Source organism: Lacerta agilis, chromosome 1 (assembly GCF_009819535.1).
Source record: "Lacerta agilis isolate rLacAgi1 chromosome 1, rLacAgi1.pri, whole genome shotgun sequence".
In the NCBI taxonomy this organism is placed as follows: Eukaryota; Metazoa; Chordata; class Lepidosauria; order Squamata; family Lacertidae; genus Lacerta; species Lacerta agilis.
This window is the reverse complement of record NC_046312.1, coordinates 30,937,416-30,960,541: the sequence shown is the minus strand read 5'-3', so window position 1 is coordinate 30,960,541 and position 23,126 is coordinate 30,937,416. Positions and strand designations below refer to the sequence as shown.

General features: G+C 41.7%; 1 protein-coding gene across 4 annotated transcripts in view; it reads left to right on the top strand.

Annotated features, from left to right (window-relative positions):
• Positions 1–23,126, top strand: part of MIPOL1 (mirror-image polydactyly 1) — a 182,224-nt gene that overhangs the window by 122,938 nt on the left and 36,160 nt on the right. For all 4 annotated transcript variants that reach the window (XM_033143194.1, XM_033143178.1, XM_033143187.1 and 1 more), the window contains one exon: positions 2,024–2,118. In XM_033143194.1, the coding sequence (XP_032999085.1) occupies positions 2,024–2,118 (95 nt within the window). The remainder of the gene's footprint in view (positions 1–2,023; positions 2,119–23,126) is intronic.

The following is a 23,126-nucleotide window of genomic DNA, read 5'->3' as shown; positions in this document are numbered from 1 at the left end:
CCTCTGCTTAGTATGGTGCTGTTTCATAGCTGCAAGGCTGGCTCAATACATTTTGCTGGCTGGGGGTGAAGGATAAGATGGTGCCCTGTAGAAAAGCTGACTAGACTGGTATCTGAATCATACTTCAACAGAGGAGATGGGGTAGAGGCCCGCCATACCTGAGGCACAGGGAGGCAGGCTGCATGGCACATAGCTCTGTTCTCGCCTGTTGCCCATAGCAACTGCTCACTCTACCTAACAGTAGGGCTATCCTAGCAAAGTTAGTGTGAGATACTGTATCTGGTCACCTTCTCCTTGCAGTACTCTTCTATCAGGAATACATTCTGTGGGATTGGATAAGGTAAATGCCTGAAAGTTGTTGTTGTTCAGTCGTTCAGTCGTGTCCGACTCTTCGTGACCCCATGGACCAGAGCACGCCAGGCACGCCTATCATTCACTGCCTCCCGCAGTTTGGCCAAACTCATGTCAGTAGCTTCGAGAATACTGTCCAACCATCTCATCCTTTGTCGTCCCCTTCTCCTTGTGCCCTCAATCTTTCCCAACATCAGGGTCTTTTCCAGGGAGTCTTCTCTTCTCATGAGGTGGCCAAAGTACTGGAGCCTCAACTTCAGGATCTGTCCTTCTAGTGAGCACTCAGGGCCGATTTCCTTGAGAATGGATAGGTTTGATCTTCTTGCAGTCCATGGGACTCTCAAGAGTCTCCTCCAGCACCACAATTCAAAAGCATCAATTCTTCAGCGATCAGCCTTCTTGATGGTCCAGCTCTCACTTCCGTACATTACCACTGGGAAAACCATAGCTTTAACTATACGGACCTTTGTTGGCAAGGTGATGTCTTTGCTTTTTAAGATGCTGTCTAGGTTTGTCATTGCTTTTCTCCCAAGAAGCAGGCGTCTTCTAATTTCGTGACTGCTGTCACCATCTGCAGTGATCATGGAACCCACCTGGAGGAGGAACTGGCAACCCACTCCAGTATCCCTGCCAAGAAAACTCCATGGACAATGCCTGAAAGAGTGCTGTGCTAAAAGGAACCCACAGATACAGTGATTTAGCCATGGTATTTTTTGCATACTTCACAGCCAGACAAGGACACGCGAATGCTCTAGGGCGAGACTGCCTTTGAAAAATATTTGGACACTTTGGTTGTTATAGAATGAGACTTCCAGGTTGTTGAGTGGTTCTGTTTGGCTTTGGGGCCCAATTCATGGAATGGTAACCTGGAGACTGGATTATTGCAACATGGTCTGTGTGGAGCTGCTCTTGGGCCTCGTTCAAAAACTCCCACCTGATGCAGAACTCAGTAAGCTAGACTGCTAATAGCCTACAGCAGGCATGGCCAAACTTGGCCCTCCAGCTGTTTTGGAACTACAATTCCCATCATCCCTGACCACTGGTCCTGTTAGCTAGGGATGATAAGAGTTGTAGTCCCAAAACAGCTGGAGGGCCAAATTTGGCCATGCCTGGCCTACAGCATCTGACACCTCTGCTACAACATCTGCACTGACTGCCCAGCTTTTCCTGAAATCTCTTTGCTAGATTATATTTTAAAAAGAATAGTTAGAATGAATTATTGAGGACAACAGCTCGATTAACAACCATTTATTGGTTGCATTTATATTCCTCATTCCTGCTAATGCATCCAAGGTGGTCTACTAGTCATCATGCTTATATGCCACCTCTGCAATATACCTCTGTATATCCATTGCTGGGAGCACCAGCAGAAAACTGCCATTGCAATCATGTCCTGTTTGTGAGCTTCTCGGGTGCATTTGGTTGGCCACTGTTGGAAACAGTAAGCTAGACTAGATAGGCCTTTAGTGTGATCCAGGAGGCCTCTAAATTGAATCCTGCAGGCACCTACCTGAATAAGCCCCAGTGAACTCAGTGGGACTTACATACAAGGTTGCTCTTCAGGGCATTTGCATTGAACACAATGCCAACTTTTGTGTATAAACTAATATATTTTTGTTATTTTGTGGAAAAACAAGGAAGGGGGGGGATTAAACTGGTTTTCTCTTTGTAGGAAAAACTGATGGCTATGCAACAAGAAAGAGAGGCAGCTGTTCAACAATATAAAGAACTAGAAGAAGAGCTCCAGACCCTTCGCATTTATTACAGGTAATTAATTAATATTGCTGAAAAAGCAATGTCCAATGAATTGTTTTTTTCTATTGTGTTATTATTCCTAAGAATACAAAAAAGCAAGAAAAGGGTTAGGGTAATACTGTCCATGAATTCAGTTTATCAGATGCTTATTTTAGGGAGAAACTATATAGGACAAGAAAAAATGTATCAAAGTTACAAGCCAAGAGACAAGTCAGGCAGCTCTAAGGTGCTGGTCAGGGCATCTGATGTCACTGGGGCAGGCCTTTCCCCTACAAACCCAATTGGCCCTTCCCCAGTATCTATGTCAGTGCCTCCCCAATTCTGCCCTCCTGTCCTTTTCTTGCTTCCCCTCTGACCAGCCCTGCCAAGATGTCTCCATTGGGCTCGTGACTCCCATTGATGTGGGAGGAGGGAGCTGACCTCCACTGGAGGAGACCCAGTAGAGGAACCCTCGACCTGAGGGTGTTCACAACTGTTGTAGCATGGAAACTCAAAGCCATTTCAATGAGGAAAGATTGCTAAAAATCACACAATTGTTCCTTGAGCATGTTTTTTATCCAGAGACTTATGTGTTTCTATTTGATTCTTCTTCATTTTATTCCTTAAAAAAAAAAAAACCATGGGGTTCCCCCCCCCCCAAAAAAATAAAAACCTATTTAATGTAAAGAAGGAAAAAGTGGGGGTGGAGAAAAACAGAAAGGAATCTACCTCAGGCTCATGAGCCAAGAAAAAGTTGGCTGGGAATGAAGACAGGCAAGTTCTTTCTTTGTGTTGTGACTCAGGACAAGGTGCCATTCAGCCTGATTCAATACCTGAAAATCATTCCTGAAACAAAACTTTGCATGACAGTTAGAAGTTACAATGTTGCTTACAATGTTGCCAGTTAAACTGTTCTAATTTTCTAACCACTGTATTCCTGAGGTGGTGATTAATGCAAATCATAAAAACCCTGAGTATTGTGCAAAGGCTGGGTTGGTACTGGAAAAATTCATTCTCCTATGTAATAAAAAAAACAAAGCGTTTACCGAAGTGAAGTACAGTCATGCCTTGGAAGTCGAAAGGAATCTGTTCCAGAAGTTCATTCGACTTCCAAAACGTTCGGAAACCAAAGCGCGGCTTCCGATTGGCCTGCAGGAAGCTCCTGCAGGCCAATCGGAAGCCACGGAAGTCCTGTCGGACGTTCGGCTTCCAAAAATAGTTTGCAAACTGGAACATTTACTTCGGGGTATGCGCTGTTCGGGAGCCAAAACGTTTGAGAATTAAGCTGTTCAAAAACCAAGGTACGGCTGTATACAAAAGTAAGAGTCTTCTTAAAATAAAGGTATGCCAGCATATTATAGCTTTATTTTATTTTTTAAGAAAGCTTAATGGTGGATAAAGAAAAATTTTCATCCTTGGTCATGTTTCTGTGCTTCATGACTATATGTTTTAAGTTGTTTAAGAGACTTGGGAGGGCCTGTTCTTCATGTACATTGTGTTGGTTCCAGAGGGCCATCACACAGGTGGAGGGGGTTGGACTAGATGACTCTCGTGGTCCCCCTCAACTGTACAATGTTAGGATTCTATAAGTGGAAGGCACTTTCCCTTGCTCAAGGGGCTTCATGACTGCTGCCAACTGTTGTTGTTGTTCAGTCGTTCAGTCGTGTCCGACTCTTCGTGACCCCATGGACCAGAGCACGCCAGGCACGCCTATCCTTCACTGCCTCTCGCAGTTTGGCCAAACTCATGTTAGTAGCTTCGAGAACACTGCCAACTACCCACCCCCATCTGCAGACCCTTGCACCATGTGCCACACCTTTCCCACGGGTCCCGAGGGGGGTGAGCATGTGCTGCAACAGGGAGGAAACTTTGGAAGTGGAGCTCTGTTGGTGGTTTGTGGCTCCAAACCATCATATCTATTTCTTTTCTTCTTGGGGCAATAAATGCCAAAGGTATGTTTAAAATTAGTGCATTTTAAAGTTCTAACTTTATTTCCATTTCCTATAGCAAGAAAAGTATCACTTATACACACACACACACACACACACACACACACACACACAGTATGCATGGACAGAGGACTGTTAAAATTTTATCCATCCCTGCAGATTGCAAAGCTTCACTGTATCCTTTGTATCTAGTGGCTGCAGCACCTGAGATCATGGGATCTCCCTTATGCCCAAATCTGTAAAGAAATGCTCACATTCCAACTGCATATGTTCTGGAACTGTGGGGAACACTCAGGGTGGAGGCTGTTAAATATTATATTTTTTAAAAGGAAAAAAAACAGCCTGTAAGTGGCCTCATTATTCAAGACCTTTGACCAGATCTATGCCCTTAAAAAGAGGCTTGATAAACAGGTTAGTTTATCTGATTGATAATTGTCCAGGCAGGAGCCTTCCCAGACCAGTAGATGCCAAGAGTAAAAAAAACAGCAACCGAAAACCAAATATATCCTGCTTCCTCCTTTCACCTTTCGGTCTCTTTCAGCACCTCCTGTATTCACTTACTTAAAATTTGCCAAGTCACTTCCTCTTCCTGCTGCACTATGGGACATAAATTCTAACTCCTTCCCATATCCAGTCCTTTCATTCCGCCCACTTCCTCTTCTCTATTTTCTACTATTAAACATCCATTGAATCCCAAGTTCTTTAAGTCCCTGTTTCCCCAGGGTCTCCAGTCCCAAGCGGACTCTCTAATGGCCAATCTACACATGATTGCATTTGTTATTCTTCTTTAAAAGTGTGCTTAATGCTGGCTGGCCCCCTCCCATTTTATTAAGGAAAATTAGCTTTGCAATGACATTTTGGCACTGCTTTCCCAATCCAGACTGGTACTTTGCACTGGTCCCCTGCCAAACTCTCCCCTCCCCTCTCCATCTTCTTTTTTCCCTGGAAGATGCTGCTTTCTGTGCTTCTAATGCTGCTCTAATAACATTTGCCCCTAAAATTCAAGTTGGGAAAGGAAAACATTTAAAACATCACAGAATTTCCTTTCTCGGAATGTGGTCTCTTTGCCTTCTCTCCCAGAACTCAAGGACCACCACTGAAAACCGAACCAGACTTGAGAATGTGAGGGTAGCTGGGAACTGGCTTTCCAAAATCTGGTGTAGGGGGAGCGTTCTCTTGAAGAAGAAAGGACACACTTCATCATAAGATTTGGGTTTTTTTTAATGGTGTAAATAGCAAAGGTCTAGAAGGACCTCCAAGTCATATGTTAACACAGGGGTCAGCAACCTTTTTCAGCCTTTCCCTCAGACCATGTGGTGGGTCAGACTATGGGGGGGTGAACGAATTCCTATGCCTCACAAATAACCCAGAGATGCATTTTAAATAAAAGCACACATTCTACTCATGTAAAAACACCAGGCAGGCCCCACAAATAACCCAGAGATGCATTTTAAATAAAAGGACACACTCTACTCATGTAAAAACACGCCGATTCCCGGACCATCCGTGGGCCCGATTGAGAAGGCGATTGGGCCACATCCGGCCCACGGGCCTTAGGTTGCCTACCCCTGTGTTAAGATTTATCCAAACACATTTTTCAGATTAAGTGCCCTTCTGACATAAAAAGCCTGGGCATCTGAAACTTCCATCATGTTGCCTTTCACAGGTAACATTTTCACTGTGTGCAAAAAGTACCCATTAGCAAGGGGAGAGATATCCAGGGATGTCATCATTTATTATTTGTGAAGTGCTTAGTGTGTACTTATTATAAATAAAAATGCACATCAATCCCCAACTGCAGGCCCTCCAGTCTAATAAGAGGGATATAAGAGAAGGAGGGAGTAGAACTATAAATTACTGCAATGACAGGAACCAATAATGGCAGTAACCATTTCCTGGTATTTCTTAATTTGTTAAACAGATAGGGTGGTATCCAATTATGCCCTTCTGCTGACAGAAGGCTGCTTGGTCCAATGGAGGCTTCTGTTGGTGGGAAGGGAAGGGAGTTAATTTTTCCTTATTTTCCCCTTCCTTCTGCAGGCCCCCTGTGCCTCCCGTTAACTTTCCTCAAGTGGGTTGGAGGGCCCTTTGAGAAAACATGATAGATGATGCAGAAAACTGAGGGAGAAAGGGTGAATCTTAGAAAATCACCTTCCCCTCCCCTTTAGGTTCCACTGGATCAAAGAGCCTTCCATTGGTGGTGGGACACAAATAAATACAACACATGGACTTTGTATTTTTTTTTTAAAGTGATAGAAATGTTTAGAAACATTTTTATCCTGCCTTTCAGCCTTAAGATTTCTAAGGCAGCTTACAAAATAAAACATGGAAAACAATAGTAATTAAATGTGTCAAATCATCCCCAGTTAAATAGTATGATTGCAGAAGAATCAGTATCAATATAGAAAACTTGATAATACCACTAGAGTAGGTCAAGTTTTAATATGGTGCCTAAACACAAATTGTTTTGGTATGGTGAAGAAACCAAGTAAAGCGTTGTGTGCTAAAGTCCTAATGAGCCAGTGTGGTGTAGTGGTTAAGAGCGGTAGACTTGTAATCTGGTGAACTGGGTTCGCGTCCCCGCATACAGCTGCTGGGTGACCTTGGGCTAGTCACACTTCTCTGAAGTCTCTCAGCCTCACTCACCTCACAGAGTGTTTGTTGGGGGGAGGAAGGGAAAGGAGATTGTTAGCCACTTTGAGTACTTAGGGTAGTGATAAAGCGGGATGTCGACCACAGCAAACTATGGCAAGTTCTTAAAGAAATGGGAGTGCCGGATCACCTCATTTGTCTCCTGAGAAATCTTTATGTGGGACAAGAAGCTACAGTTAGAACTGGATATGGAGCAACTGATTGGTTCAAAATTGGGAAAGGAGTACGACAAGGCTGTATATTGTCTCCCTGCTTATTTAACTTATATGCAGAATTCATCATGCGAAAGGCTGGGACTGGATGAATCCCAAACCGGAATTAAGATTGCCGGAAGAAATATCAACAACCTCAGATATGCTGATGACACAACCTTGATGGCAGAAAGTGAGGAGGAATTAAAGAACCTTTTAATGAGGGTGAAAGAGGAGAGCGCAAAATATGGTCTGAAGCTCAACATCAAAAAAACTAAGATCATGGCCACTGGTCCCATCACCTCCTGGCAAATAGAAGGGGAAGAAATGGAGGCAGTGAGAGATTTTACTTTCTTGGGCTCCATGATCACTGCAGATGGTGACAGCAGTCACGAAATTAAAAGACGCCTGCTTCTTGGGAGGAAAGCAATGACAAACCTAGACAGCATCTTAAAAAGCAAAGACATCACCTTGCCGACAAAGGTCCGTATAGTTAAAGCTTTGGTTTTCCCAGTAGTAATGTATGGAAGTGAGAGCTGGACCATAAAGAAGGCTGATCGCCAAAGAATTGATGCTTTTGAATTATGGTGCTGGAGGAGACTCTTGAGAGTCCCATGGACTGCAAAAAGATCAAACATATCCATCCTTAAAGAAATCAGCCCTGAGTGCTCACTGGAAGGGCAGATCCTGAAGTTGAGGCTCCAGTACTTTGGCCACCTTATGAGAAGAGAAGACTCCCTAGAAAAGACCCTGATGTTGGGAAAGATGGGGAGGGCACAAGGAGAAGGGGACGACAGAGGATGAGATGGTTGGACAGTGTTCTCGAAGCGACTGACATGAGTTTGGCCAAACTGTGGGAGGCAGTGGAGGATAGGGGTGCCTGGCGTGCTCTGGTCCATGGGGTCATGAAGAGTTGGACACGACTGAACGACTGAACAACAACAACAACAAAAAGCGGGATATCAAATCCAAACTCTTCTTCTTCTTCTGAATTGGCTTTCATTACTTGTTGTACTATGAGTTGTAGCCAGTCTTAGGGTACACTCTAAAACCCCACCCACTGCTGGCATCTCAGACCTTCATGGCAGCCCCCGCAGAAGGTGGAGGGCAGGATGCAGTGATTGGGTCCGGATCAGGCCTGATTCTACAGCACAATAGCAGTGTGACTGGCTTGGCATTCAGCAGATCCTGGGCTACCTCAGTTCTGATCCCAATGCCCCCTTTTGAGGATTTTCACTGTCTTGTGGTGGTGTAAAGCCCACGAAGGTGCCTCCCAGTCACATGTTCAGGAGTTGGCAGGAGGCCAGCTGACCGGAGAGGTGCCTCTGCTCAATCCAGCTCTGTTGTGGGGTTGCATTATCCTGTTAGTCATACCTAGAGTAGACACCTTTGAAATGAATGGGTCTACTCTTAAGTATGGCCAAGTTTGGATGAAACACTATGATTCCCCCCCCCCCCGATATTACAAGCAAGAAAAAAATTATACCTTATTGTTGTCTCTTATGTAATTTTTTTTTGCTTTCACATGCAGATCTGACATTTCTATGTGCCAAGCAAGACCTGCTTTAAAGAAAATATTTTAAGTACAGTAGAATGGTGTTTTTATATCCCTCCCTTACTCATCTGCAGACTTCTGTACACACATAGAAATTAAGAAAGGTTTCAAGCCTGCCCATGTAACTATTCAGATTTCATTTAATATTAAGTTCCTTCTTTAATATTCTATTTTATTTTCTTCATACCAGTTTGGGGAAATGAAATGAAAATCATACAAATACAAATGAAATACAAATGAAAATCACCTGATGCAATAATCACACACAAACACACACACACAAACACGCAGCAGCAGCAGAAGCAAGCAATTCTCATTTTTACTAGCAGTGTGTGTGACATAGATTTTTCCATCATTCAGAATGGAAAAGGTATCTGGGCTTGACAATCTCATTTTTATGCTTCAGATTGCCTGCTCCACAAAAGGCCCATCAGATGTATACAGGGTGGGGTGCTAAAGGCAGGGAACGAATTATCTTTTTCTGCTTTGCCGTAAAGAAGAGGTCTTTGTTTACCTTCTCTGCGCTGTGGGACACAATGTGATATGTCTCGATTTATTCACTTCATATGAAAGAACCTAACCCAGTGCAACTTGATATCACACAATTTAAATGAGATATAAGGAATTGCCAAGTGTGTTGTTTAGGGTTTAGGGTTTTGTGTTTTTTTTAAAGTCAGTATCCACTTATGATGCCCTTTTGTGCATTTTAGTTTTTGGTGGTGTTCTGGCTATACAAAAAAAAAAAGGTTAAGTCTTGGTCCTTCCCATCCTATGTTCTGTTCTTTTATCAGTGTTCTTGTACTAAATCCCTTATTTCAGCACAAAATACACATTTAGATGTTCTGTGACTGGCAGGGGGAAGGGGCGGGGAATAAAGGTGAAGGGAAGAAGACTTTTAGTCCTGTTCTGAACAATGCAGACTGGAAGGTGTTTTTATTCCTGTAGGGTTTTGAATGTTTGTTTTTCTGTTAGTGAGATTGGTTAGGATAGAACTAGAAATTCTAAGAGGAATTTCCAAACCCTGTGCTTCTTTTGTAATGCTAATGGAGAGACTGGAGGTCACACTCACAAGAGTGAATTGGCAGGAGGGATTGGAACCCTTCCTCTACCCACTGATTCTCTCTTGTGAATGGCTGTCCTCCACCCTGCACTGGGATCCAAAACTAAAAATTTTCCATGCCTGGGTTGAGCACCGCTTCCTCTCGTGAATCCTCCCCTAAAACTGCCCAAATCCTGGCAAGACTGTAAGTTGCTAATGCTAAATCTTCAATTTGGTGAGTCTTAGACTGCAGTCCTATATACTTACCTGAGAGTAAGTTTCATTGAAATTGGTGGGACCTCTAAATAGACATGAATCGGACTGCACTGTAAGGCACTGGAGTGGATTTAGGGCTGGGTGAGAATATGAAAAGTCCTTCCTTCTTCACGACTAGGGGCTGATGGAGCTTAACTGGCTTTTGAGGTCCTTCCCATTTCATATGCCAGGATGGGGAGCCTGTGGACCTCCAGGTATTGTTGGACTGCACATTGCATAATCTCTGAGCTGGTGGAAACTGGAGTCCAATGACAACTAGAAGGCTACAGGTTTCCTACCCCTCAATGCCAAGCTTTATTCCAAAAGATAGGGAAGGGTCTGGTGCACTTTTGAGCTTTCCTTAGAGAGAAAACCTTACCACCTCATCTGCAAGACATTAAAATGTTTCAACAGATATACCAATAGTTGGTATTATCATATTTAATTAAAAATTATAAAGAAGTTATTATACAGTATTTTGCTCCTGTAAATGGGTATTAAAGAATAATCTTGTGCTATGGGAACTCACCACATAGCACACCAAGAGGTCATAAGGTCTGCATTTTCCTGCCATTTGAACTAGGAAAACGTTTAAATATTTATTAATTAACACTGACAATTAAGTAGCAATCAGTGTACTTTGAAGTGTTTAGCAGATTTGAAATTTGTTAGTGTACTTCATAAATGATTTGTGCTACATTAAGTTGTGTAATCAATTAATGTGTTTTGAGCACCGTTATTTTACTGCTAGTATTAATTATTTTACCATTGCAGGAATGGTGTATCATCTGCAACACTGATTTGTGAATGTATACAAATTTAGCTGCATTTAACTTTCAATGGAATTGTCATCGTCTCTACATTTCCTTCTCCCCTTGCCCCAATCATGTATATCTGACAACTTACATTTCATGCATCTGATGGAGTGAACTCTAATTCACAAAAGCTTAAACCATGATAAATTTGTTAGTCTTTAAGTCTCATTGCTTATGTATATATGGTAGGTGGTTGTTTTTTCCTGTTTCTCCTGGTTGGGGAATTTGTTTTCAACTTCATGTTGTGGGTTAGGAACCTCAGATTTGTTCATATTGGTTTTTATGTGGTATTTCATTTACTTGCACCAGAAAAAGCTTCTTTAAGTTCTTTTTTGTCTGTTCTTTGAGAGGATAATCGTAAGAAAGAGGAGCAGTGTCTCGAAGCAGACCAGTGTGAAGTCACAATAGGTTGCCCACTGTTACAAGATAGAATATAACAATAGTATCTGAAAAGCTTATCTATGTTTAACCACTAGTCGTATTAAAGCTAATGATGTTGTAGATAATACAAGTAATCTTATCAGATCTTTAGGTTTCCAGGGCGGAGCTCAGTGACCCTGGGCTTTTACTGAATGGCCTCTCTAAGATGTTACGTTTCACAGGATTTTAGTGACCCTAGCCAGATTTACAAAATTATAAAGAAGAAAGCACTTGCTCTACATACAACTTCTTGCAGATGGTACACAGAAACAGGGGTGATGGGGAGAGTGCAGAATTAGCACAGCATCATATCTGACAACATCAGATGCAAATTTTCCACTTGTATGTCTGTTTTGCGTTGCAGGCTGGGAAGCTATAATCAGTTGTGGCTTCTTATTACCTATGTTTGTAGCAGTTTGGTATATAAGATCACGAAACAGGACAATTTACCTGCTGATTTCATACCAACCCCCCTACAGAGAAATATCCTGGGTGTAAAATTTTTTTTAAAGGGTGACTCTGAATAGCTTGCGAACCAGCTTCAAAATATGGTGGCCAGACTGTGGAATCATCAGAAACAGGAAGTGATTATAGTAGCATGTTGAGTATGGGGAGAATCCAGAATCTGTGCCATATCTGCTTAGACTGTACTGTATTGTGGCAGTTAGGCCTATTGAACTCAGTGGGATTTACTTCTGAGGAGATACCTATACATGTGTGCTGTTCAGAGCTAGAAAAGTTTTAAAGTCTTTTTCTTTCTAGCAAATTTTTATATCTTTCCCATACCTCATATAATGGTTTTCTTATCACATGTGTTAAGAACTCTTTGTGCACTTTCACCTTATCCCGCCAGAGATAAGCGTGCTACCCAAACCTGTTGTTGAACCCTTCTAGATCTAGGATATCTGTATCTTTTAATGTAATCCATTCTTTTAACCAGATTAAACATGCCGCTTCATAATAGAATTTCAAATCCGGTAGCCCAAACCCACCACTTTCTCTTTTATCTACTAATAACTTATGTTTGATCCTCTGCCGTTTTCCTTGCCAAATAAATGTAGAAAGTTCCTAGAAAGAAAAACACCAAGGTGGCTATCCCCAACAGAGACTTTGACTGTGAAAAAAACAAATATGGAGGAGAACTGGATTACTTATAATGATTTACTTGTAGATTCGGAGAAAGGGTGGAAGATGAAACCTTATGATGTTGTGATAGATAGAATGACAGGTTGGATACAGTATCATCAGGTGTATGATATATTTAATGATGATAAAAGGAAAAGTGGTTTTGAAAAAAATAAGTCCAAATTTCAAATTGAGATAGTAGAAGGAAATGGGAAATTATTGACAAAAATGTATGAATTTTTATTGGAGTGGTATACAAAGGATGAAGTAGTAAAAGAAGTAATGATAAAATGGGTGGTTGATTTGGGTTACAATATCCAATTCGATAAGTGGCATAAATTATGGAATAATTATATTAAATTCACGGCATGTGTGGTGACGTTAAAAGAAAACCTGATGAAAATGATGTACCTCTGGTACATTACACCGATAAAACTAGCAAAAATGTATAGAACAGGAAACAAGAAGGGCTGGAAGTGTAAAACCCAAGATGGGGATTTTTATCATATGTGGTGGGGCTGTGAAAAGGTAAAGCAGTACTGGGAATCAATATATAATGAGTTGAAAAAGATGTTACAATATACGTTTCATAAAATACTGGAAGCCTTTTTATTAGGTATGGTTGGACAGGAAGTTGCAAAAAAAGACCAGAGGTTGTTTTTATACACCACCACAGCAGCTAGAATGTTGTTAGCTCAAAAATGGAAAACACCGGATCTACCAACAATTGAAGAGTGGAGAGTAAAACTATTAGATTATATAGAATTAGCCAAAATGACAGGAAGAATAAGAGACCAAAGTGACCAAAAGGTTATAGGAGATTGGAGTAAATTTATTGGATATCTAAAAAACCATTGCAAAAATATGACAACACCAACAGGATTTGATGAAATACTTGCAGTGTGATAATATATTTATTTTTAAAATTAAAGCAAAATATGTAAATTAATGGAAATGTGAGAATAAGCAAAGCGTAAGAATGAAGAGAAGTTAAAAAACCAAAGTTGGAGGGGAGGGAAGTCACAATACTCGGCGGAGTATAAGTGCAGATAAGGACAAAATAATGACAAAGAAATGAAATATGTTTATAATTTTTATTTCTGTTTATTTCTTTTTCTTTTGAAATTTTTCCTTCATTGTAATGTTGAAAAAGCATAATAAAAATAATCTAAAAAAGAAAAAAAGAAAAGTTCATTAAATGAATGCCAGGAATTCTGGTGTCGGAAGATTCTGTTATTCACATAAATAAGAAACAGGGAAACTTGCCACAGCTGTGCAAAATCCAAGTTGTATTATGCAACCATTTTCTTAATTGAATTGTGGTTCGTGACTTTTATAATCCTAAGAAGCACCCACAGTACAGGAGGTGGGCAGGAATGGAGAGGCGCCGAGTTCCAGAAACACTTTTTTTCCCACTCGCACTCATCACTGAGCTTAAAAATACCAGCACAGCACGATGGGAGTACTGGAAAAACACTGTTCTCTGCCTGCATGCTAAGGCCACCCTAAACGTGCTTTAGGAGCAAGTTGGCTCCATTGTACTTGGTGGGCTTTGCAAGCTGCTTTGCTTGCATACCTAAGGTCAGGCTTCGTGTCAGCCTGCTAAAATTGTTGTTTCGTTTTTTCAAAGGTTTTTTCAGCAGCAGGTTTGCTCACTTTACAAGTAGTCCAAACCCTCAAACTAGGTTTTTTTTTTTTTTCAGACTGAGGGGAATTTAAGCCTAGGGTTTTAGTGGAGAACTAGTGAAAGGGGGCCTGGCTCCTGTGTGCATGCATCTGCTTCACCCCCCCCCACCCCACCCCACCCCACCACCCCAACCTCTTTTTCTCTTTTCAGGGAGTTTGCTTTTTGTCCTACAACTTTTAAAGTATGTGGATGTGTTTTAACTGCCTCGAAATTCTCCAAACCTGTCATGGCCGACTGCTAGTGAATATACAAATAAAAGAAACTACCTTAAAATAACATTAGCATTTTGACATATGCCCACAGAAGCCAAGCAAGTCAGAGTGATCCCATTAGCTCAATGTGATCCCATTAGTTGAATTGTTCCGTCTGCCTCCTTTCATCTAAGGAGCAGTTCTCACATTCCATTTGTCAGTACTTGATGAGGCAAGCTGCCTGACATTCTTCTTCTCCTCCGTAGTATAGTCTCTTGTTCTAATATCTTAGCTCCCTTCTTTCTCCCACATCCCAGATCTCGCTATTAAGGTCATCTTGTGTGCCCTACATCTAAATTTGATATACCAGTGGTAATAGTTTACCATTTTAGCACACGATGCTGATTCCATGTCTATCCCAGAACTTTTAACAATCTCAGAAACTGTGTGGCTTTGACAGAGGACTTATTTCAGCCCAAAAACAAAACTTGAGTTAACAAGGGTTACTTCCTTTACCCCTTCACATGTTTTCCTCTTTCAAAAAGCCATGCCTGTACTAAAGATTCACCTTCCCTGGAGTACACAGAGAGTGTCAGAAGCTTTTGGGGTATTGCTGGAAGCTTTAAAGACTCGGGACACAGGTCCAGGGCGTACATCTGCATGAAATTTGCATATGCTGATTTATATGCATAGATGCAAACTTGCGACAGATCTTCAGAGGTAAAGCCGCACTGTAAGCAAGCTTTTAATTTTTTTTTTTAAAGTGGGGGTGAAGGGCAGGAAATCTAGGGCCCCATGCAAATGAGCAGGAGGTTCTGTCCCTCTGGGCCACCCCTTAACAATGCCCCAGAGGCCAAGCAGCTTATGAAAAGGTCATGACCCAGAAAGTTCTTCCTGAATAGTGGATCTTAACATCCTCCCCTTCAATTCCATACCAAAGCATTAGTTTACCTTCAGCACACAAACAACTATGCTGCATTCAGCGGAAGTGTTTACATTGGGAACCATGGAGTGATAACATTCAGAGTAAATAAACTGATATTGTGACCAATGAAATAATGTTAAAACTGAACTGGCAGGAAGCAAATAGCACCCCAAAACAAAAATTTAAATATGTATTTTTAGGCTTGATAGCTAATAAGTGACGGTCCACTTAGTGATGGTCATTAATATTTCACCCAACAATGGCAAAACAATAGGTTGTTTTACTTCAGGTAACTCAGAATTCTTTTCTTTTTCTTTGAGAATGTATTTATCTGGTCCACTAAGATTAAATGGATTTTGTTTTTTGTTTTTAGTAAACTGCATTTTACCTTTTTTGCAGGCAGTTACTTGATTCCAATAGGTGTCATATAGGGCAGTGTTTTTCAACCACTGTTCCGTGGCACACTAGTGTGCCGCGAGATGTTGCCTGGTGTGCCGTGGGAAAAATTACTTTATATATAGTCAATATAGGCACAGAGTTAATTTTTTTAACATTTTCTAATGGTGGTGTGCCTCATGATTTTTTTCATGAAACAAGTGTGCCTTTGCCCAAAAAAGGTTGAAAAACACTGATATAGGGAATACTGTTAAGACTTAGTAATTATTGAGATACAGGTGGGTAGCCGTGCTGGTCTGCCATAGTCGAAACAAAATAGAAAATTCTTTCCAGTAGCACCTTAGAGACCAGCTGAGTTTGTTCTTGGTATGAGCTTTCGGTGAGATACCTGAAGAAGTGTGCATGCACACGAAAGCTCATACCAAGAACAAACTCAGCTGGTCTCTAAGGTGCTACTGGAAAGAATTTTCTATTTTGTTTTAATTATTGAGAGTTTTAATTCCAAGACATGTTCTTAGCTTTGAAATATATCACTGTGAAGTCTTAGCGTAATGTAGTATTTACCCAAGTGGCAAATAAACAGGTTTTCCAGTTAGAGAACAATTTATACACAACACAGGAATGTTAAGATATGTATTCTGGACTTGTGGGTGTTGATCATGCTGCTTTACGGAAGCGAGCAACTTACACCTGCCAGGAGAAATACCTCGATGCCTTTCACATGTGCTGTGAACATCACATGGCAGGACAGAATCTCAAACAAAAATGTGTCCTCCGAAGCCCACATTCCCAGCTTGTTTGCACTTCATTCCCAGAGACGTCTACACTGGCTTGGTCATGTACACAGAATGGAAGATGTCAGGATCCTCAAGGACGTGCAGTACAGGGAACTGGCTTCAAGTCCTAGGACTCTGCATTACAAAGATGCCTGCAAACATGGCATGAAGGCTGGCAACATTAACCCTGCTGTGTGGGAATCCCTTGCAGACAATTGCAGTGCCTAGAGACAGATAGTCAGGTCATGTATCCACAGCAGTGACCAGACGAGGAATGACCACTGGGAGGAGCGCAGAGAGAAGAAACACCATGGTGCACCTGTAGCAGCAAAACCAACACCTTCACCTGCCTCAGCTACAACAAAACATGTCTCTCTTGTATCCTTCTCTACAGCCACAGCTGGCGCTGTAACTCCCCGATGGTTTGACTTTACCTCCGAAAGCACACTCTTCCATTTTCTCCTGACAGTGTCTCAACTGAACATCCCCCCCATCACATGTATAGCCTTTTATTGCGGATCCTACATCCATATGAGAAGACTCTCCTCACTCGCCTTTGTATTGTCTGTTTGTAGCAATGAGTCTAAAAGAAACCCAGGCAGGGAATGGGACTTAACAGTGTGATCATATACTCAGAAGTCACATTCAGTCAGATTTAATTGCCAAATAAGCGCATATGAGATTGCAGCCTGAGAAGGTAAGTCACTGTCTTTACCTGGTCCAGCACAAGACATTCTGCTCTCTGAGGTGAAAGGTACATTCCAAGTACTGCCAGCTGAATCTTACTTCAGCACTGGTGGCATGAACAGTGCCTCCACTACACCAGAGGACAGTAGGCTACCTTAAGGGGTGCAGACAGACCACATGACACTCACAGCTCTATCCTCAACATCTTACCACAACTCCCTGCCTGCCTCACAGTTACCAGACCTGCTCTCCAGGCTCCAGATTGAGCCATCTTGTGATTGGGGCAAACTTTCAATTTATGATCTCCTTTTTCTAAGTCTCCTCCATAATATACAGTCAGCCCCTGTGTTTTATTGGTTGTTTTAGTCCCATGGTCTCAGCCCTGAACATGGGGGAAACACTATCCTCTTGACACAATGGTCCAGGGTGGCTGAGGTTCAGAGACATCCCTGGTCTTTGATGTCTTCCAAGATTCATTTTAAGTAGTCTATGATGTAAAGCGTAGGTTCTGCTTGGTCAGCTGTTTTCATAAATGGACCAAGCCCAAGGAAGCTAGAGTCAGAACCTGGATACTGATGATTGCTTTATATCCGTGTGCGTATGTGTGTGTGTTTGTACATTGTTGTATTCTTTTGAGCCAAGAACTGTGTAGCAACATTTGGAGAAGTGTGAAGTCCAAAAGATGATGACATTCTGAACTATGTATTGTTCTGGAAGGTGTGGATTAGATCAGTTCACTTAAGAATGCAGACCAAATGACATTTTCTTCTATCCCTTGGAAGTTTATAATAATAATAAATTAAAAGGTCATTGCAGCTGTAGAGGGAAAGACTCACCTGACCAGTGAGAGCGGATTATATAAGATGCAGCATTCCAAGCCTAAACTGCTCTTACTTCTTTTCTCGCATTTCTGCCTCCAGTAAAAAAAAAAAAGGGGGCAGCTCTCAGGGAACCCTGAGAAATATAAACGTGGGGGTTAATTCCTTGGCTTAGTTGGTGAGCACATTTCGACAGAAGTACGAAGAACTTTCAGAGTTGTCATGTCGTAAAAAGACACAAAGAGAATCCTGCTGGATCAAGCCAAAATGTATCTAGACCAGAATTCTGTTTTTAACTGTGGCCAATGAGTTGTCATCCCAAAACTTGGAACAGTCCTTCCCTGTTTTTTGTCCCATCAGGTTTTCAAGTGCACTGGCCCTAAACTTGGAGATTGCTGTTAATCACCATGACGGAGAATGCAATCTAACACATGTTTATTCCTAAGTAATTTCTATTGGGAGAAATACGCCACACTGTTTTGATTGTTCTGTTAGTGGCAAGCATTTCTGCTTGCCAGATGGAACAATCCCCCTCTCAGCTCCCCATGTGCTGTTTTGGAGACTCTCCCAAAACACTAGAGTAGATTTTTTTGGGGGGGAGCCCCATTATGTTAGTGGGAGCCATACACTAGCTTCTGCTAATGTGCCAGGTTACTTCAGTCTAGTCCATTGTATCCAGTGTAGTTTACTCCCTAGTAAGCATGTCTAGGATTGAGGCATTATTGCTTCCAGATGTGCAGTCATGTTAGTATGTAAAAACAACTTGGAGCATCATGGTGAACTGAAGACTAATGAATTGATTATGGACCAGGAATGGGGAACCTGTGACCCAGAAGCTGCCAGATCATAGCTCCCATCATCCCTGCTTTTTGACCATTGTGGCTGGAATGCTGGAGTCTAGTAACATCTGGAGGGCTGCAGGTTCTCAACCCCTGGCATAGGCCTGTGTGACTAGAGTCCATCCAATGAAATAAACTCTAGCCCACCACAACTTATCATACCATGGTGAATTTGACAATCTTTAGTTGCTACAGGACATTATGCTGTTTTCACCTGCCCTCCATTGATTTTCACCTGCCCTCCATTAATTTTCCCTGTCCCTTTTCATATCATTTTTGAGTGCTTTGGCAGAAAATCTGTATATAAATGTGGCACATGACGATGGACCTATAACAGGGGTCAGCAAACTTTTTCAGCAGGGGGCCGGTCCACTGTCCCTCAGACCTTGTGTATTTTGAAAGGGAAAAAAATGAACGAATTCCTATGCCCCACAAATAACCCAGAGATGCATTTTAAAGAAAAGCACACATTCTACTCATGTAAAAGCACGCTGATTCCCGGACCATCCGCGGGCCAGATTTAGAAGGCGATTATTCTTATTCTTATTATTCTTATTATTCTTATTCTTATTCTTATTCTTATTAATCTCAGAACACTCTTTCATGGTAGTATTATTTGATTTGGGTGTGTGTGGAAACAGCCCTTGTTATAAAACTGCCCTTTTTACTCAAGGAATGCTGGGGTAGAGGAATGTCTCTTCATTGGTTTACTCTTGATACCATCTGCTGTTTTAATGAAAGCAATTTAAACAATAGACAGTATCAAGGACTAATGAAACCAAACATAATTAGCACAAAGTAACTTATAGCACAGCTCAGATTAGTTTAGCTGTTTATTCGATATGAAAGTAAACTTGATAAAAGGTGACTTTTTTCCCCTACGTTTCTCCTCTAGGGGCATCGCACGCATTTCTGAATCCTGCTTTTGTCTTCCTGGCAGCCTGAGCTTTATAAGCTTTTAGTGCAAGTTATTACAATTCTTTTTTGCATAAAGCGGGTCATTCGAAGTTCATCTGTAGGTGGGGCAGGCAAGGTGGATTGGGGGACAGTTCTAATAGATCCATTTCAATAATTAAGTCATGCATTTCTTTTTTCCTCAACGAAACCTGTATGTCGGGTTTGGCCAGGTGGGAACTGTTTTCATGGCTGTTATCTTTGTCAAAAGGAATATTATGAAAATAAGGAATTACTGTGCATATTTTAACTCTTGATTAAACGGAGGAATCACAGTTCTCTCCATGAAATGGTTATTTAGGGACTAAAAAAAAAATCTAATAGAGTGTCTGATTATTACCCCTCCATTATCCCTGTAGAAGACATTTTTAGAAAACACATCTTAGGAGTGATTTAACAAAGGGAGCTAATGGAGCTAGTGTCAAAAACCATACAATAGTATCAGCAGCATAGCCTTGCATCCATTATGATGCACATTTGTATTCCCTGTTCGTTTTTTAGACTTGGTGGTGGAACACCTGACCCCTCCCTACCTCAAGGGTTCTGCCAAGAACCTTTTCAATCCAGGGGTCATAGCTAGACATGGAACCAGGGCTTGTTGAGTGGTAGAGGAGCTACATCTACTTAGAAAAACAACTGCATTGTTATTCTCTGGAAATATTTATTTCATTCTAGGACACTAAATATGATTGAAGCAAGCGGCCGAGACCAAGAAACTACAATAGGCAATAGGAGCTTCTTAAAAGGATCATTTTAGTTTGCCAAGACAACTCTCTGTTCGCAGCGGATGGGCCAAACTCTGCCCACTTTTTCTCCGTTTCCCTTCCGTAGGCCCATAAGGGTTGCACTTTTGCTAGTGTAACTTTAGATGTACTTTGCCTCAGAAGCATTCAGAAATGTATTGAGTTACGTAGATTTCCCTGATAAAGTTGCAGAAAGGGCAATTAAAATGGTAAGAGGATTGTCTTTAGGAAACAGATTTCAACAGATAGGGTGTTTTAGGCTAAACAGAGATGATTCCAAGAAGGCATGATGGAGCTGTATAGAAACCATGAATGGTGTGGATTAGATTCTAAATAGAGAAATGCTGTCCAAAAACTCAAGGCTACAGCCTAAATGGAAAGAGGAAAAGCCAGTACTCCTTTACCTACCACATAACAGAAACCCTGCATGAGGACTCCCCCCACCCCGGAGTTGGCTCCTGTGCTGGGGGGGGGATTCTAAACTTGGACCAACTTTTTGTGTTTTATTTAATCCTGTTGTAATAGTTTGATGTTGGCTTCTTCCATTTCCCTTGTAATGATATCTCAAGAATACTTCCAACCACAAAACCCGTGGTGTGATTTTTGCTGAAGATTCCAAAATGGCATTTGAATACTGTACCGTATATATGTGTGGGTGCAGAATATGTATTGCTAGAGCAACAGCAGTTGCAGGCAGCAGGCAATTTGCAACACCTCTGTCCCCATTAAGCTGCTCCTATTGTGAGCAAATAAAAGAGTAAGCAAATCCTGGCATGAGCAAGTGGACATTAAAAAAAAAAAGTTGCTTCTGGTCCTTCCGCAACGTTTTTGAGATATTTGCCAGGAACATACAGGAAGCGGCTGATAGACAGTTAAGCAGCTAATATACCTAACTGCATAATTAGCAAAGAGTTTGCATCATATGCAAAGTAGGCATGGAATTGGGAAACTGGAATACAGCCTTTCCTTGTCACAAAGGGGCACAAGAGGGTTGGTTTGCTTTCTAACAGGGTTGAGGAACCTGTGACCCCCCCAGATGTTGAACTCCAGTTCCCATCAGTCTCAGCCAACATGGTCAGTGGTCAGGAATAATGGCAGTTGTAGTCCAGCAACATTTGAAAGGCACTAGGTTCCCTTCCCCTGCCTTTATATAGTGTTTTACCAAAGAAATACAGGCCTTTAAAAGAAATCTCTTGGGGTTTTTTTTTATAACAAAACTATTTTCTTACACCCCAGAGGTGACTATCCACCATTCAAAAGATGCATTGAAATGCATTCCGCGAACCACTTTGCATCAGGGCTTATAGAATTGCTGAACAAATTCTGCAGAGAGGGGGAAGATAAAGTTTCTTTTAAGAGTTCTTTAACATAATCAGTTTGATAGCAACCCAAAACACCTTTACTACCATTAAATATTTACCAAGACTTGGCTTTTGGGAGAAGGGCAGTTCAGAGAAGCATGCTTGGCTCCATGCAATGGTATTGATTAGCTATCAGAAGGACATAGTTAATGAATAACTTTAGGCATTACTGAGCACTCAACATTCCTGTCAAGTTTTTTTTTTTTTTTTACCTGAAGATGACCTAAACTGAAGTCAGTTGGAACTGACACTAACCCTGCCGCAGATTGCTCAAGAATACGTATGATATGAACAAAAGGTTCAGACAAATCGGTTGATCAATGCTTAAGCAATCCATTCTAATGGCTGTTGTCATCACTGCTGGACTTTAGAACCAAGCGTGTTTACATTTAATTAGAAAGAACACACAGTTTACATCGCACGGTAGCTATCAATATCGAATTGGAATTGATTTCCGCTCTGTCTCCTGAATCACTATATCCTTCAAGCTAATTTTTAGAAAGCAGCTTGCAAGATGAGCCGCATAAATTTTAAAGCAGGGTAAACCTATTTCCTGGGGATGATTATAAAAGTAAATGACATATAGCGCAGCCATTAAGTTGGACTTGCTTTTGAGGTGATTCCAGTGCCCAAGTTGTGTTCCAGCAGTGAGAGATTTGCTGTTATCAGAAAAGTGTCACTTTTAACTGAATGACCACTTCGCATAATTCTTCACTTCGCTGAAAATGTGGCGTTACTCCTTCAAGTGTCTTTAAAAAAAACCCAAAAGTTATATTAAGGTGACATCATGCTGTCAGAATGTTTTTGAAGCAGATTGCTCTTTTGCTGGGGGTTTTGGCATTCTGCATGAAATTAGGATCGTTTCTGCCTTCAATTCCACCTCGTGTGCCCACTCTTCATGGCAAATTGGCCTCTTGAATTTGTCATATGGCACAATTTTATGCATGTTTACTTATATTTATGTCTGATTGTGTTCAGAGGGATTTATTCCCCATGAAGAATGGCTATAGTTCAGTAGTAGAGCGCATTAAGGAGGACGCGGGTGGCGCTGTGGTCTAAACCACTGAGCCTCTTGGGCCTGCCGATCAGAAGGTTGGCGGTTTGAATCCCCACAATGGGGTGCGTTCCCATTGCTCTGTCCCTGCTTCTGCCAACCTAGGAGTTTGAAAGCATGCCAGTGCAAATAGATAAATAGGTACCTCTGCAGCAGGATGGTAAACAGCGTTTCCGTGCGCTCTGGTTTCCGTCACGGTGTCCCATTGCACCAGAAGTGGTTTAGTCCTGCTGGCCACATGACCCGGAAAGCTGTGGACAAACACTGGCTCCCTCAGCCTGTAAACGAGATGAGTACCACAACCCCATAGTCGCCTTAGACTGGACTTAACCGTCCAGGGGTCCTTTACCTTTACCTAGAGCTCACGCTTTGCCATTGGATTATCCCAAGATCATTCCCTGGCATCTCTAGGTAGGACTTGGAAAGCCTATGTCTGTCGCAAGTCAGGGTAGATAAGAGGTGAGCAGCTTGTAGCCTGGGTGGTGCATGTGGCCACTGACTTCATTTGATGCGGCCCTCCCTTGCTTCCTGAAGCTGCTTCATCATTCCAACCCCTAATAATTCTCTCCTTCCTCTTCTTAATTTCCTATTTATCTGGATTTATCTAGA